Source organism: Equus quagga, chromosome 12, assembly GCF_021613505.1.
Source record: "Equus quagga isolate Etosha38 chromosome 12, UCLA_HA_Equagga_1.0, whole genome shotgun sequence".
In the NCBI taxonomy this organism is placed as follows: Eukaryota; Metazoa; Chordata; class Mammalia; order Perissodactyla; family Equidae; genus Equus; species Equus quagga.
This window is the reverse complement of record NC_060278.1, coordinates 84,793,626-84,805,697: the sequence shown is the minus strand read 5'-3', so window position 1 is coordinate 84,805,697 and position 12,072 is coordinate 84,793,626. Positions and strand designations below refer to the sequence as shown.

General features: G+C 45.9%; 1 protein-coding gene across 4 annotated transcripts in view; it reads right to left on the bottom strand.

Annotated features, from left to right (window-relative positions):
• Nucleotides 1–5,523: 5,523 nt before the first annotated feature.
• The window catches only part of TPX2 (TPX2 microtubule nucleation factor), a 59,254-nt gene continuing 52,705 nt past the window's right edge, over nt 5,524–12,072 (bottom strand). For all 4 annotated transcript variants that reach the window (XM_046679826.1, XM_046679825.1, XM_046679829.1 and 1 more), the window contains one exon: nt 5,524–11,730. In XM_046679826.1, coding sequence (XP_046535782.1) covers nt 11,620–11,730 — 111 coding nt within the window. In that variant the 3' untranslated portion in view covers nt 5,524–11,619. The remainder of the gene's footprint in view (nt 11,731–12,072) is intronic.

Below are 12,072 nucleotides of genomic sequence, written 5' to 3'. Positions count from 1 at the left end.
CAAATGCCCTCGCTTGTCTCCTCATCTGTAGGGCGAGACCCTCCTTAGAAGGGGGAGGCTGATAAAGCATTTAGAACAGTGTGTGGGTACTTAGTAAGTGCTGTAGAAATGTCAGCTATTTCATCCCCATTTCCCAGATGTGACAGGAAAACTGATTCACAGGGCAAAGTCAGAGCTGGGTGTGAACCATTGAACCCAAGGCTCACTCATAACCGCTCTGCCTGGTTGCCTCTCTCCCGGGGTGGCTGGGAGCATTTAGCGAGCACCTGTACGTAGAGTGCTTGGCACAGTAGCCACGGCACTGTGGGGTCTCAGTAATGTTGTGGACACCTCAGGTAGAGGGCTTAGCTATCCCTGCAGGCTCCTCCCGCTGGGATAAGAGGCTGGCCTGGTTCCGGACCCACAGGCGGCCAGCTGTTCCCTGGGAGTCCCCGCACTTCTTCTTAGCGGTCCCTTGGAGGCACAGGGGTGGGGCACAGGGAAACCTCCTCCACCCAGCTGGGGGCTGCCAGAGCCCCTGCCCACCCCTAAAAGGGGGCTTTCCCTCCCTGCACCAGCTGTGCAGGCACCCTCTTTGCCTCTACAGAGGCAGGGCAGGAAATTGGGCCATGCCAGGACCAATTAAACCCGCCAGGGGAATTAAGGTCAGCAGGATGCAATTATGCTGTTGGGTTTAACAAGACCAGAGGGAAGGTTTCTCCAGCCAGAGTTCACGGCTCCTTAGGCCTCCTGCCCTGGATGGCTCTGCATTCCAGAAGCCTGCGCTCCCAGGCTCACCCATCTCTGAGAGAATTCCTCGGGAGTGCAGGGGTTAACTCCACCCGGGCACTGCTTCCCTGGCTCCAGGGAGGAAATTGATCCAGCCAAGAGGCTTTAAAAGGACCTGTTCAGAGGAGACATTTCCCGGCCTGACCCTCTCCCGGCTCGTCTGTGATGGAAAATCCAGGGAGTTGAGCAATGACCTGACTCCAGGGAGCAGCCAGCCAACTCCCCTCACAACTTTCCTTTGGTCCTGAAACGGGAGCCGCTCAGGGCTGTCTTCTGCCCTCTCCCACCTTGGACCCCAGAGCCCGGGCCCGGGCAGAACCTCTCAGGTCTCTGGGAAAGCCCTGCAGAAGCCTTGTCTTTACAGCAGACCCATGGCTGCTAAGCGGAGGTCTGTGGACACTCTGTGTGACAAACTGGATGTCGATTTCTCTTGGAGCTCAAATGACATACTGTTCTGTCCCAGAATTGTCGAGTTTTATTGCTAAGATTATTTACCGAATGCTCTACTCTGTGGCCAGGACTCAACTGGTCACCTTAGGGACACAGAGATGAAGTTGAGGAAAAGCTATAGAATCATCACCCAGTGCATTTTAGGTGAAAAAAGATTGTAAAATCATTCATGAAGTAGGATCCTTTGTTGTTAAAAACATTTATAGAGAAAATATCTGGAGGGATATAAATATACATATTAACAGGTATGGGAGTGGAGATGATTTTCATTCTGTGTCTGGATTTTCCTTTTATTTTTTTAAATGACCCTTTGTAACTCTGAGCAGATTAATCACTAGAAACATATCACTGTGGAATCTGTCTCAATGACCAGCATTTCGGGTGGTTTTCACGCACACCCATGTTTGAGAACCCCCAGTCAGAGGGCCAGCTTTGAGGCACTCCTGACAGAGTCCGACCTGTGCAGCTGGCAGAGTACTTCCAGGTCACATATCCCCTAGGAGCCTGGGCATGCTTCTCACACCTGATGCACATGGGAGGTGCCTGGAGAGCTCTTACCACTCCAGAAGCCTGAGCCCCTCCTGAGCTCAGACCAGTTCCAAGAGGGGGGCCCAGAATGTTGGTATTTTTTAAATCTCCCCGGAAGATTCTGCTGTGCAGTCAGGGTTGAGAGCCACTGCTCTGAGGCTCTCCCAGGGCAGGGAATTCACCTTGTTTCCCTGGAGTGCCCCTACAATGTAGGGTAAAGCAGTGCACATGCAGGTGTTCTGTTCTGACTTGCTGCATTGACTGTGCGCACTGTCCCAGTATCTGGGGCTCTAGAGATCCAGATGGCAGCTCAAGACAGACAGAGACCATGTTGGCCAACTTTGTATCCCAAGGACCTAGTGCGGAAAGGGGTGCTGCTGTTAATAGTAATAGCCACTAGGATTTATTGTGTCTTTACTATGTGCTAGACACAGGTATTATCTCCTTTACTCTTCATAGCAAACTTATGAGGTAGATACTATTATCACTCTTATTTCCAAGAGGAAACTGAGGCACAGAGGAGTAACCCGCCCAAGGTTTCAGGGAGAGTCTTCCAGTGGGGCTGGAATTTAAAGCCAAGCCCAACAGGTGTGGGAGTGGAGTCTGGCTCCAGAACCCTCGTGCTTAATTACTACTCCACACCCCAAAGAAAATGCTGGCTGAAAAAGGAATTCGAGAGTGAGTGAAGAATACTTAGACTATGACATCAACTTGGTAGCTCCAGGGCCTGACATTCAGTAGGTGCTCTGTTAACGTTGAAGGATAAATGCTCCTACTTTGGTAGGGCCGTGGGACAATGGGAAACCAGACCAGCCTCTCCTTCACTCTTCTCCCTCTCCCCCATTCCAGCCCAACTTCTCTGCAGCATAAACAGCAAAGCCAAAAATAGCTATCTAATGACGTCAGAGGAACAAGGTCATCTGAAAATTGCCAAGGGCCACTGGACACCTCCCTATAGGATCAAGTAGCAGGAGGGTACCCCAGGCTGGTGCAGCTGTTCCAAGAACAGGAAACGTCCCAGGAACAGACTTGGAAGCACCACCCCAGGAAGGCAGGGCCAGTGGGGGCAGGAGACAAACGCAAACACATAAAAAAGCAGACGCAAGACCCAAGTGAGGAACACAGACTCCGGAGTTGAGAGTAATTCGACTTAATCTGCACAAGAAGTCACTCCTGTCACACGATCCCAGGAAACGGCTCAAAAAGCAGGGAATGTGTGTTCTGTCCTGTTGCACAGGACAGCTTCCTGGCCTACAATTGTGCTATTTATAAAACTTCACGTCCATTTGCTAAATTGTGTTACCATAACAACCAGGGGTGCATGGCATGCTCTGAGCGGCTGCTGGAAGAGGGTCTTGTCTGGCATGGTGGGGGGCATCCAGATTAAAGGATGAGAAGTGGGCCAGGGCAAAGCAACTCCTGGGTGCAGTTGCTTGGCCGTTTGACCACCTAGGCTATCATTCAGGCCTGCTGTGGCTTGTGACTTAATTGACTGGCAGCTGCCACATCTCTGACAGGAACCCAAGCATCGGGCACGGTCTGAGGAGATGCCTGCTGTGTGAAACTGAGGAGAGGGCCTGCCTCCCAGCCTCTGGGAAGCTTAGCTGGAGGTTCCCATAGCAAGGTCAAGAGTTCAGTGAGGGCTCCAGCCCAAACTGCAACCTTCACAAGACACTTGCTCCAAAGTCCTGAGTTTCTGGCCCTGTAGGGTGACAGAAGCAATCTCTTCTTCATCCAGGGGTCTTTGATCAAGTGTCACTCAATTCCAAAAAGAGCCAGGAGCTCTTGAGAATGCCCATCTCTTACAGCTGGCTCTACTCAGATGCAACTGGTGTGCCGGAAAGGGCACTTGAGGGCAGACAGACCTGGAGCCAAATTCTGACTCTGCCATTTACTAGCAGTGTGACTTTAGGAAAGTAACTTAAACTCTGAGCCTCAGTTTCCTCATCTGTCATGTGACTTGTTGGAAGGCCGTATGGAAAAGCATTCTACCCTCCATCTTCTTAGTCTTGGCTGAGGAAATAAATACCCACTCAACACACTCAGCAGCTCTCCCGTGTAACATGAACAGACTGCACAAAGATGACTCCCCAGGGAGCTCTGGAGGGGAGGAGTGCTCTGGCCCTCCAGACCAGCTCGTTTGGCCTGGGCACTGAGTCACAGGAGAAAATGGCTGCCGGCTCCCCTGAGTTGGGCGACCTGTTGTCTATCAGGACCTGTAGGCCCCTCTCCTGGCACAGTGGTCCTCACCCTTGGGCATGCATCACAGTCCTCTGGGGGGCTTGCTAAAACACCCAGTCCTGGGCCCCACATCCAGTGTCTGACTCAGGAAGTTTGGAGTGGGCACGGGAATTTGCATTTCTAGTCCTGGTGATGCTCATCTGCTGGTCCACAGAGCACACTCTGAGGACCACTATTCTAGAGAAAAGTCCCCTAGCCCAAGTTGCTGAGCTTCCAGCCCGCCAATTCCTTCCCATTTTTATGAGACCTCTGGGTAGTAGAAGTGTTTTGATATATGTGTGAGGAAAACACAGAAACACTTAGACCCAGTCAGTACAGCTAGGGTTTCAAGTTAAGCTGTTTCGTGAAGGCGGTGGGTACTGGCAGCCCCTCCCAGCTCCAATCTGACTAGCTGCTTGCTCTGTGTTGCTTCCTGTATTAGTTTTCTATTGCTGCAGTAACAAATTTCCTCAAATGAGAGAAAAAGGTTAATGAGCAAATAAGAATCAGTGAGCCCACAGCACAGACATCAACCTCCAGCCAGTAAGAATGAGATTTCCACAAGCTCAATTCAAAGCCCTTGCCCTAAGGTCTCCCTGATCCTTTCGCAGGTTGTTAACTAGCACCTGCTGGCCCTGTCCTGTCTGGTTGTTAGCTCTGGGTAAACAGTAGGGCCTTCTGGCACCCCCTGGTGACATATACCCATTGTCAATACTGACTATATGACTCAAGCATGGTCACCCTGAGTCACATTGGCCAACAGGGATGAATAGGTAAGTACCCGATGTGACAATCATCACTGCTGCCTAGAGTGCCCTTGGGCCATGTTAAAGCTGGGAGCAAATTCTCATCCACAGAGCTGGAGGAAAGATCCTTTCTAGAAAGCAATCTAACTTCAAAGATAAGGAAATTGAGCCCGGAGATTTCAAATGACATGCTCAAGGTCACAAAGCCAGAAGCCACTCTCCCAATTCCCAATCTTGGGCTCATTCCACTAAATAATTTTGTGTTCCTCCTGAAGCCTGTGACAGTGATCCCAAAACAATCCAAGTCCCTGTGACCACGAACCCTGGAAAACTTGAACTGCAGTGGAGAGAGACAAGAGCAGCCAGGCAAGGTCTTACTGGGATGCCCTTAAACTGCCTCCAACAATAGAAAACCACAACTAGGCAGCCTCATATCTTAGAAAAGCCGAGGATAGGAGGGACTTCCTTGTAGTATGTATAAGAATTCATTGAACATTCTGTGCAGTCTTTAACCGGTTCCAAGGTCAAGAGAAACATCAGAAAATATGTGTGTGTGTCAGAGGACATTATTCAGGGATTAGTCCCCTGGAGTGATCTGGGCTAGATTTCCGCGCCCAGAACAACCCTTGGAAAGTCCTCAACGAGATACCACACTGGTCTCCAACATACTTCACTGAAGTTCAAATGGCAATCCAGGGGCAGAAGAGCTTGCTAGAGGTGTCCTCTTGCAGTGATCGAGCAGCCGGCTATAGAAAAATATAAATATGTCTGGTGTGGCATATTTATATTTACAGGAAAAACTCTGCAGATATTCAAGCTGGAGAGAGCTTTATTAATCTTTCCAGTTCAATCTTCTCATTTGACAGATGTGGAAAGTGAGGTCCAGAAAAGGCGAGTGACTTGTTACAGGTCAGCCAGTGTGTTGGTGACAGAAGCGAGATTATATTCCCTGCCCCTATTTGTCCCCAAAGACACATCACAGCCCTAGAATAGAGTTAAAAAAGACAAAGGGCATCTTCCTCCAAATCTGATCTGAGGCTTCGAGACAACAATCCCTGTATAAGTCATCTGAAAATGGAGAGTTCCAAGACTTTAAGATAACATAACTAGACTTCTCTCCAGAAAGGCTTTGCTAAAGACCAACAAACTGAAGCTTTTGTTGGGCATGAGTGCCAGTAACACTGATATCACATCAGCCAAAAGGAGCTTTCCATTTTGCAAATGTGTATGCAAGAATAATGTCATTAACTCTGCTTTTCAGGGGCTTATATATCCTTTTAATATTTTAATTACAAAAATTGACTGATATGTGGTTTGAAACAGCCACTTAAAATTTAGAGCCAGACATGATATATTATGGGGTGAACAAATCTATCCTATAGAGTCTAGAAAAATCTTTTGCAAAACAAGCATTTTCAATGGGGAGAAGCAAACTCAGAACAGTGGAACATTATGCTGCTGTTAAAATTGGTATTTACAAAGTATGCAGGAATACAGGAAAAATATCTGAGTTACTACTATGCTAAGTGAAAAAAGCAAGGTATATCTATACATATACACAGAAAAACCCTACAATGTAGAAAGACAGGCTGTTTTTTATACAAGAAAAAAACAGATTATTCAAAGAAACACCAGTGTTCAAGGTGGGTAATGGATTTTTTTCTCTCTTTCTTCCTATTACCAGGTATTATCTTAATTGTATATAATTAACAATAAATCCAAATTTAAAAGCTGAAAACAAAAATATTGCAAAACCCAGTTGAGATCTTTGCATAGAGCAAATTCAAAGTCACTTTCTGGCCATTTAGTCGGTTATCTGTGTGACTGAGTGTGCGTGTGTGCCTGTGAGGGGACGTAGATCAGTGTCAGGCTAGAGACTTTTCACCTCTCCTTACCATGCTGCCCCAAACTGCTTTTCATATTACAATTTACAACCATTGAAAACTACGTCTCCCATAATTCTTAGCCCCTTCACACACCTCCCCATGATGTTCTGGGATCAATCCCACAACTACATGGGTCTCAGCAAATCAGACAGGCCAGGCTTTTACTGCCTTTCTGTCTAGTAAAATTTTAAGAAAAAGGGAGAGGGTAATCGATGCCTTTAGGTCAGGTTTAGTCTGGTGAAATATTTCCTGATAAAACCTAGTATTTTCCTAAAGCTTTTACCCCTGCCCCTCCAACTGTGGTTTCTCGGAGTGAAGAGTCAGCATCTGTCAAGCCCTTTCAGGAAGCTGATACCTTCAGCACCTCAGAGCCATGCTCTGACCTGAGCCCAGCCTCTTATTCTCTTGCAAGAAAGAGAGGAGCAAATACCATCAGACGTTTTCAATGTCAGTAACTTTCACTACAGCATTAGAAAATAGATCAGGGGCGTGAGAAGACAAAGGAAACAGGAAAAAATATGTTTTTGTCCCAGGGCTTTTTTGTAGCAACTACACTGGCTTCAGCTGGATAACAAATTGTCCTGGAATTCTTGGCGTTGGAGCAAACACGTCAGCTCCCTGGTTACGCCTTCGTCACTGCTCAGAGTACCATGCACTTTAACCTTCCTGCTCTTTCCATAGGCCTGGGTTTGTCTCGTATCCAGGAAACTTTATATGCTGTCTAAACTGAGCATCCCAGCAGGTTGCAAGGCAGATGGCAGCTCAGGATTCAGAATGTTGACCAATTCCTACCTGGATCTGCACCACCAAGCTGTAACTCAGCCTGCTGTGCAGAAACAGGAGCCCAGCCACGTGGCTAACAGCTTTTTTAACTGCTACTCTCAGCAATGAGGAACTTCCTAAGCAGATAAGATTCAGAAGAGAACTGAAAAGGAAGCAATGTCAAGATTTATCCAAGGGGATACACAGGTTTAACCAGATAGTTGAGCCAATAAGCCCCCAAGGCTCCGCTAAGCCAGGAGGAGCTAAAAGACCAGGTGTTGCTGAGCTGCCCTGAGTCCCTGGGACCTCAGGTCACCAGCGCAGGACTTCATGCAGAGGAGCTAGACCCCACTACAGGTCTCCCTCCACGCCACTAGATTCTCAGAAGCGGCTTCATACTTCAGTCAGGAGAAGCCAGGACACACCCCAGCTAGCACCTGAACCGCATCATTCAAGGCAGAACACACATGAAAAGAGCAAGGTCCAGAGTGTAAAGTATGACACTATCTGCGGAAAAATGAAAGGAAGGAGGAGGTGGCAATGCGTATATGCAGACGCCATCTCTGCGAGGGAAAACGCCTGGCAGCACTGACTGCCCCCGGGGAGGGGAACTGAGTGGCTGGGAGAAAAGGTGGAAGACTTTACCTTTGCAGTGTTTGAATTTTGAACCACGTGAATCTATAACCTTTCAAAGAACAAATTAAAATTAAAAACAAATGCAGAATGCTAGAATCTTATTGTTATACAAAAAGAAAAATGCTCTATAAATCTGTGTGTACATAAAAAACATTCTGGAAGAACACAGCTGTTAACAAGGATTTCCTCCTGGGGAATGGGAGGAGGGGCAGTTAGGAGACTTCCATGTTTTAGTTTATATAGTCTATATTGTTTTAATTGTTTCCAAAAGGCAGTACTACTTTCATATTTTTTACTTAAAAAGAAACATCTTTAAGAACTGCAATCTCACCTCCAAGAAGAATCTCTAAACTCCTGCAGGGCTTTCTGTCTATCTCATGTCACTCAATCACACCCGATCTGTGTTACAATTATCTGTGCACAGGTCTCATCTCTGTTAAATGCTCGAGCAACTGCAGCCTGTCTACCACTCAAGCTCCACTTTCCAGAGACAAAACTCTGTGGAAAAGAACCAGTGAGGAATAAAAGAGCAGTCAAGATGGCAACAAGGCAGTTACACAAGAACAAAGGCATCAACCAAAGTAAGACTGAGCAGTAAGCTTATGTTATTAATTAGCACAAGACTATTAGCAATGGGCAACCAGGACCAAGTCACAATCACACTGAAAACGAAGAGTCCTTCCCAGAAATTGTGGGAATTCCAACAATCTGCATGAGTGCATGTGCTAGAAGTTTTGTAAATTGTCAAGCAAATTGTGACAGTCAGATTTCTCAGTAGAATTCAGTAAATTCCTCTCAGAGGACATGTTCTTTGTTTAGGAAAATTCTGGAGTGACCTCTGAGTGTTGAAAGAGAGGCTCTCTCTAAGACATGGCCTGAGGGGATAAAAAAACCTGAATTTCTCTCTAAAATAAAAGCAGAGAGTTTGAATTTTGCGGGAAATGGGAGGCTGTGCTAGAAAAATGAAGGTCATGTCAGGTGGCCCAAAACAGAGGACTCAGTAACACACTGACTGTGGTGAGGAGGCGTAGACAGCCACCGAGAAACTGAGAGACTCTGGGAAGCAAGAGGTAATGGATGTCTGCGTCTCAGTTTTGAGCTGTTTGCTCTGAAGTAATGTAATCCTTCTCTGTTGCCTCTAACAGTCTGCCACACATTACTGCCCTGACTCGGGTGTGTCTACAATACAGTGAATGGGATAGAAGCATCCCGTAGGTCCATAATTCTCAGTAACACTCTCTCCAAAACCCTCAACTTGAGGGCTGGATTTATTCTCCTATTGGAAACAACCAAAAACAAAAAATGGATGAAATATATAAAAAAATGATACCAGCTGGAAATATATGAATGATAGTGAACTGTTAGAGAACTGCTGATACAAGGGAGGGAGAAAAGCAACATAGGACAGGTGCAGAGAGGGGATCAAGAGATGAACACAAGTGGAAAAACAAAAGCAAGACCAGAAAAGAAATGAAAGCCCTCCCGACAAGTGACAAGAGATATGAAGTCTGGGGTAGAACTAGATTTGTCACCGTACAAGGGATAGAGAACGCTGTCCCTCTTTGGGGCTGATACCTGGGTGCACTCCTTAACTACCCTCTTTCTCTCACTCCCCACGTCCAATCTCTTAGCAAGTCTTGTACAACTTCAAATTACGCTCAGAATCCAACCATTTCTCACACCTCCACTGCTACCAGCCTAGCCCAAGCCACTATCAGCTCTCACCTGGACAACAAAAACCTCCTCACCTTCCTGTTTCCAATCTCACACGCCCGCTCACTCCCCATGCCAGGCTATTCCCCACACAGCAGCCAGGCAGAAAACATTTATCACCCGACAGAAGAGGACAGTGCCTTGCTTCTTGTCTGTCTCCCCTCCTAAAACGTAAGCTCCACGAAGCCAAGGTCTTCGATTTCGGTTCATTGCTGTATTCCTAGAGACTAAAACAGTGCCAAGGTATATATAGGTGGCACCAAATAAATATTTGTTAAATGAACTACATAAGTAGTTATGGAACTGTGTACCATATACTTCTAGGAAATGAATAAAGGACCCACATTTTGCATCAGTTTGTAGGCCTTCAGGAGGGCCAGGGATCTGCAAATCATATATTGCTTTGTCACACATTACTCAATCTACAAATGCTTGTACATAATGCTCACTGAATAAATTAAAGGAATATAAAACAAGTTTAATATCACGTATGGTGCCTAGGACTGGCCTGGGCAGAATATGGATGCTTTTATAGTTCCTGGCACAGGAGTAGATGACTGGTACAGAATAGAATTCATAAACTACGTTAAGTCTAAAAGAAAATACACTATTTAACATGGACCTAGCATATTTGTACCAGCTATGACAAATACAGAGATGACTACGGTAATTTTTGTTCAAGGACTAAAATAATTTTAGATACCTGCATCTCTATAGTTTGTGAACAAGTACAAGTAACTCAGCAGTATGATTGTTCTACTAGAGATATACATAAGAAACATTTGGTGGCCTCCAGAACAGTGAAAGAATAAATTTCTATTATCTTAAGCCACCAAAAAAAAAAGAAAAAAAGAAACATTTGGGAGGCACAGGGAAGGAGGTGATCATCCTTACCTGAGGAGGTCAGATGGTCAAGGAAGAATTTACGAAAAAGATTTCATTTGAGCTGAGTCTTCTCAGCAAGAGTTCACCAGAGGAGGAAAAGCACATTTACGGGAGAGGCATAATCTGTGTGAAGGTCTAACACACACGATTCCCTCCAGAGGAGTTCCTGGGAGCGAGCTAACAAAATATGGAATGCTATTCTGAATAAGACAGAAAAAATTTACAAGGCACTTTCCTTTAAAGACAGAGCCTGTGCTTTTAAAAGCTCCTGGACCCTCTTCTCAAAGTACCCATTTTCCCATTAAGATATGACCTCCAAAGGGGCTTGACAGATTTAAAAACACCAAATGACAAAACCAAGGAGGGGAAGACAAACATATTTATTCTAGTCCAGGTTCCTGGAGGACTTCGAGCATGTGCTGCATGGCATTCCCTATTATTCTCAGCACTGAGAAGGGAAGAATGTACCTTACCAGCAGCTCTGCCCAAAGTTTGCCGATGACTGAGGTCCCAAGTCACGCAGACTTCTCCCTTGATATGCAGTTAATGAGGCTTCCCCATTGTGTGCAGAGAAAGGAATCTAAGATACTGATTGTCCCCCATTTAAGCCATCACTTAAATACTATCTCTGTATTTAACTATCTTTATTTTCTGATTAAAATAGAAAAAAAGGGAGGCAGGGAAGGGGCAATAGAAATTACACTGTGCTGATACAGAGACTTTAAATGCTAGTTAAAGTTAAGACCCATAATAAAGGTTAGCTGCTGGTTCAAAGGAAATAACTACATGGAGTCTGATCGAGACACACGTGAGTTGAGTTTCATCATTAACCTCAATAATGTAGGAAAACAATTCTCAACAGAATTGGAGTCCACACTTGTCAGGTATGCTCTGTTGGGCATGGGTAGGTAAAAGTCTGGACAAATGGGTTCTCTCCATGCCCCAGTGACAAAGAAAGAAGGTCCCTGGTTTGATGGAAAGAGCAGCTCCTGTTCCCAGGTGGTGTCTGCAGCTCCCAGCTGAGTTTAGCAGTGGAATCGAGTGGAGAAGTTGGGAGATACGGGCACAGTCAGAGGATGGTCACTTGACTTGACCTCCACACTCTGGTACTTGCGTATTGGATTTGCCTTGTGCACCTGCCGAGTAAGGAAAATAAAGTTACCACTGATAAGGAGGTTAGAGAACTACACTTATAACTGTTTTTTTCTTCTTGAGAAAATGTTGGTGTAGTTTTACAGATCCCATTCACTAATTCAAAGAGGAAGAAAAAAGGCAACACTAGCATGAAAAAGCACCTGAGCTTTGGAGCCCAACTAGGTTTCTATTCAGGTCTTGCAGGGTCTCTCAGCTTACACTGAAGAAGGTCAAACCTATCTCCAGTTTGACTGTTTATTCCTAGGGTGTAATGGGGCTGTACTCAATTGCAGCAGAGAAGAGATACACGGTAAGAACTTGCCAGAGTACAATCTTAAGCTTAC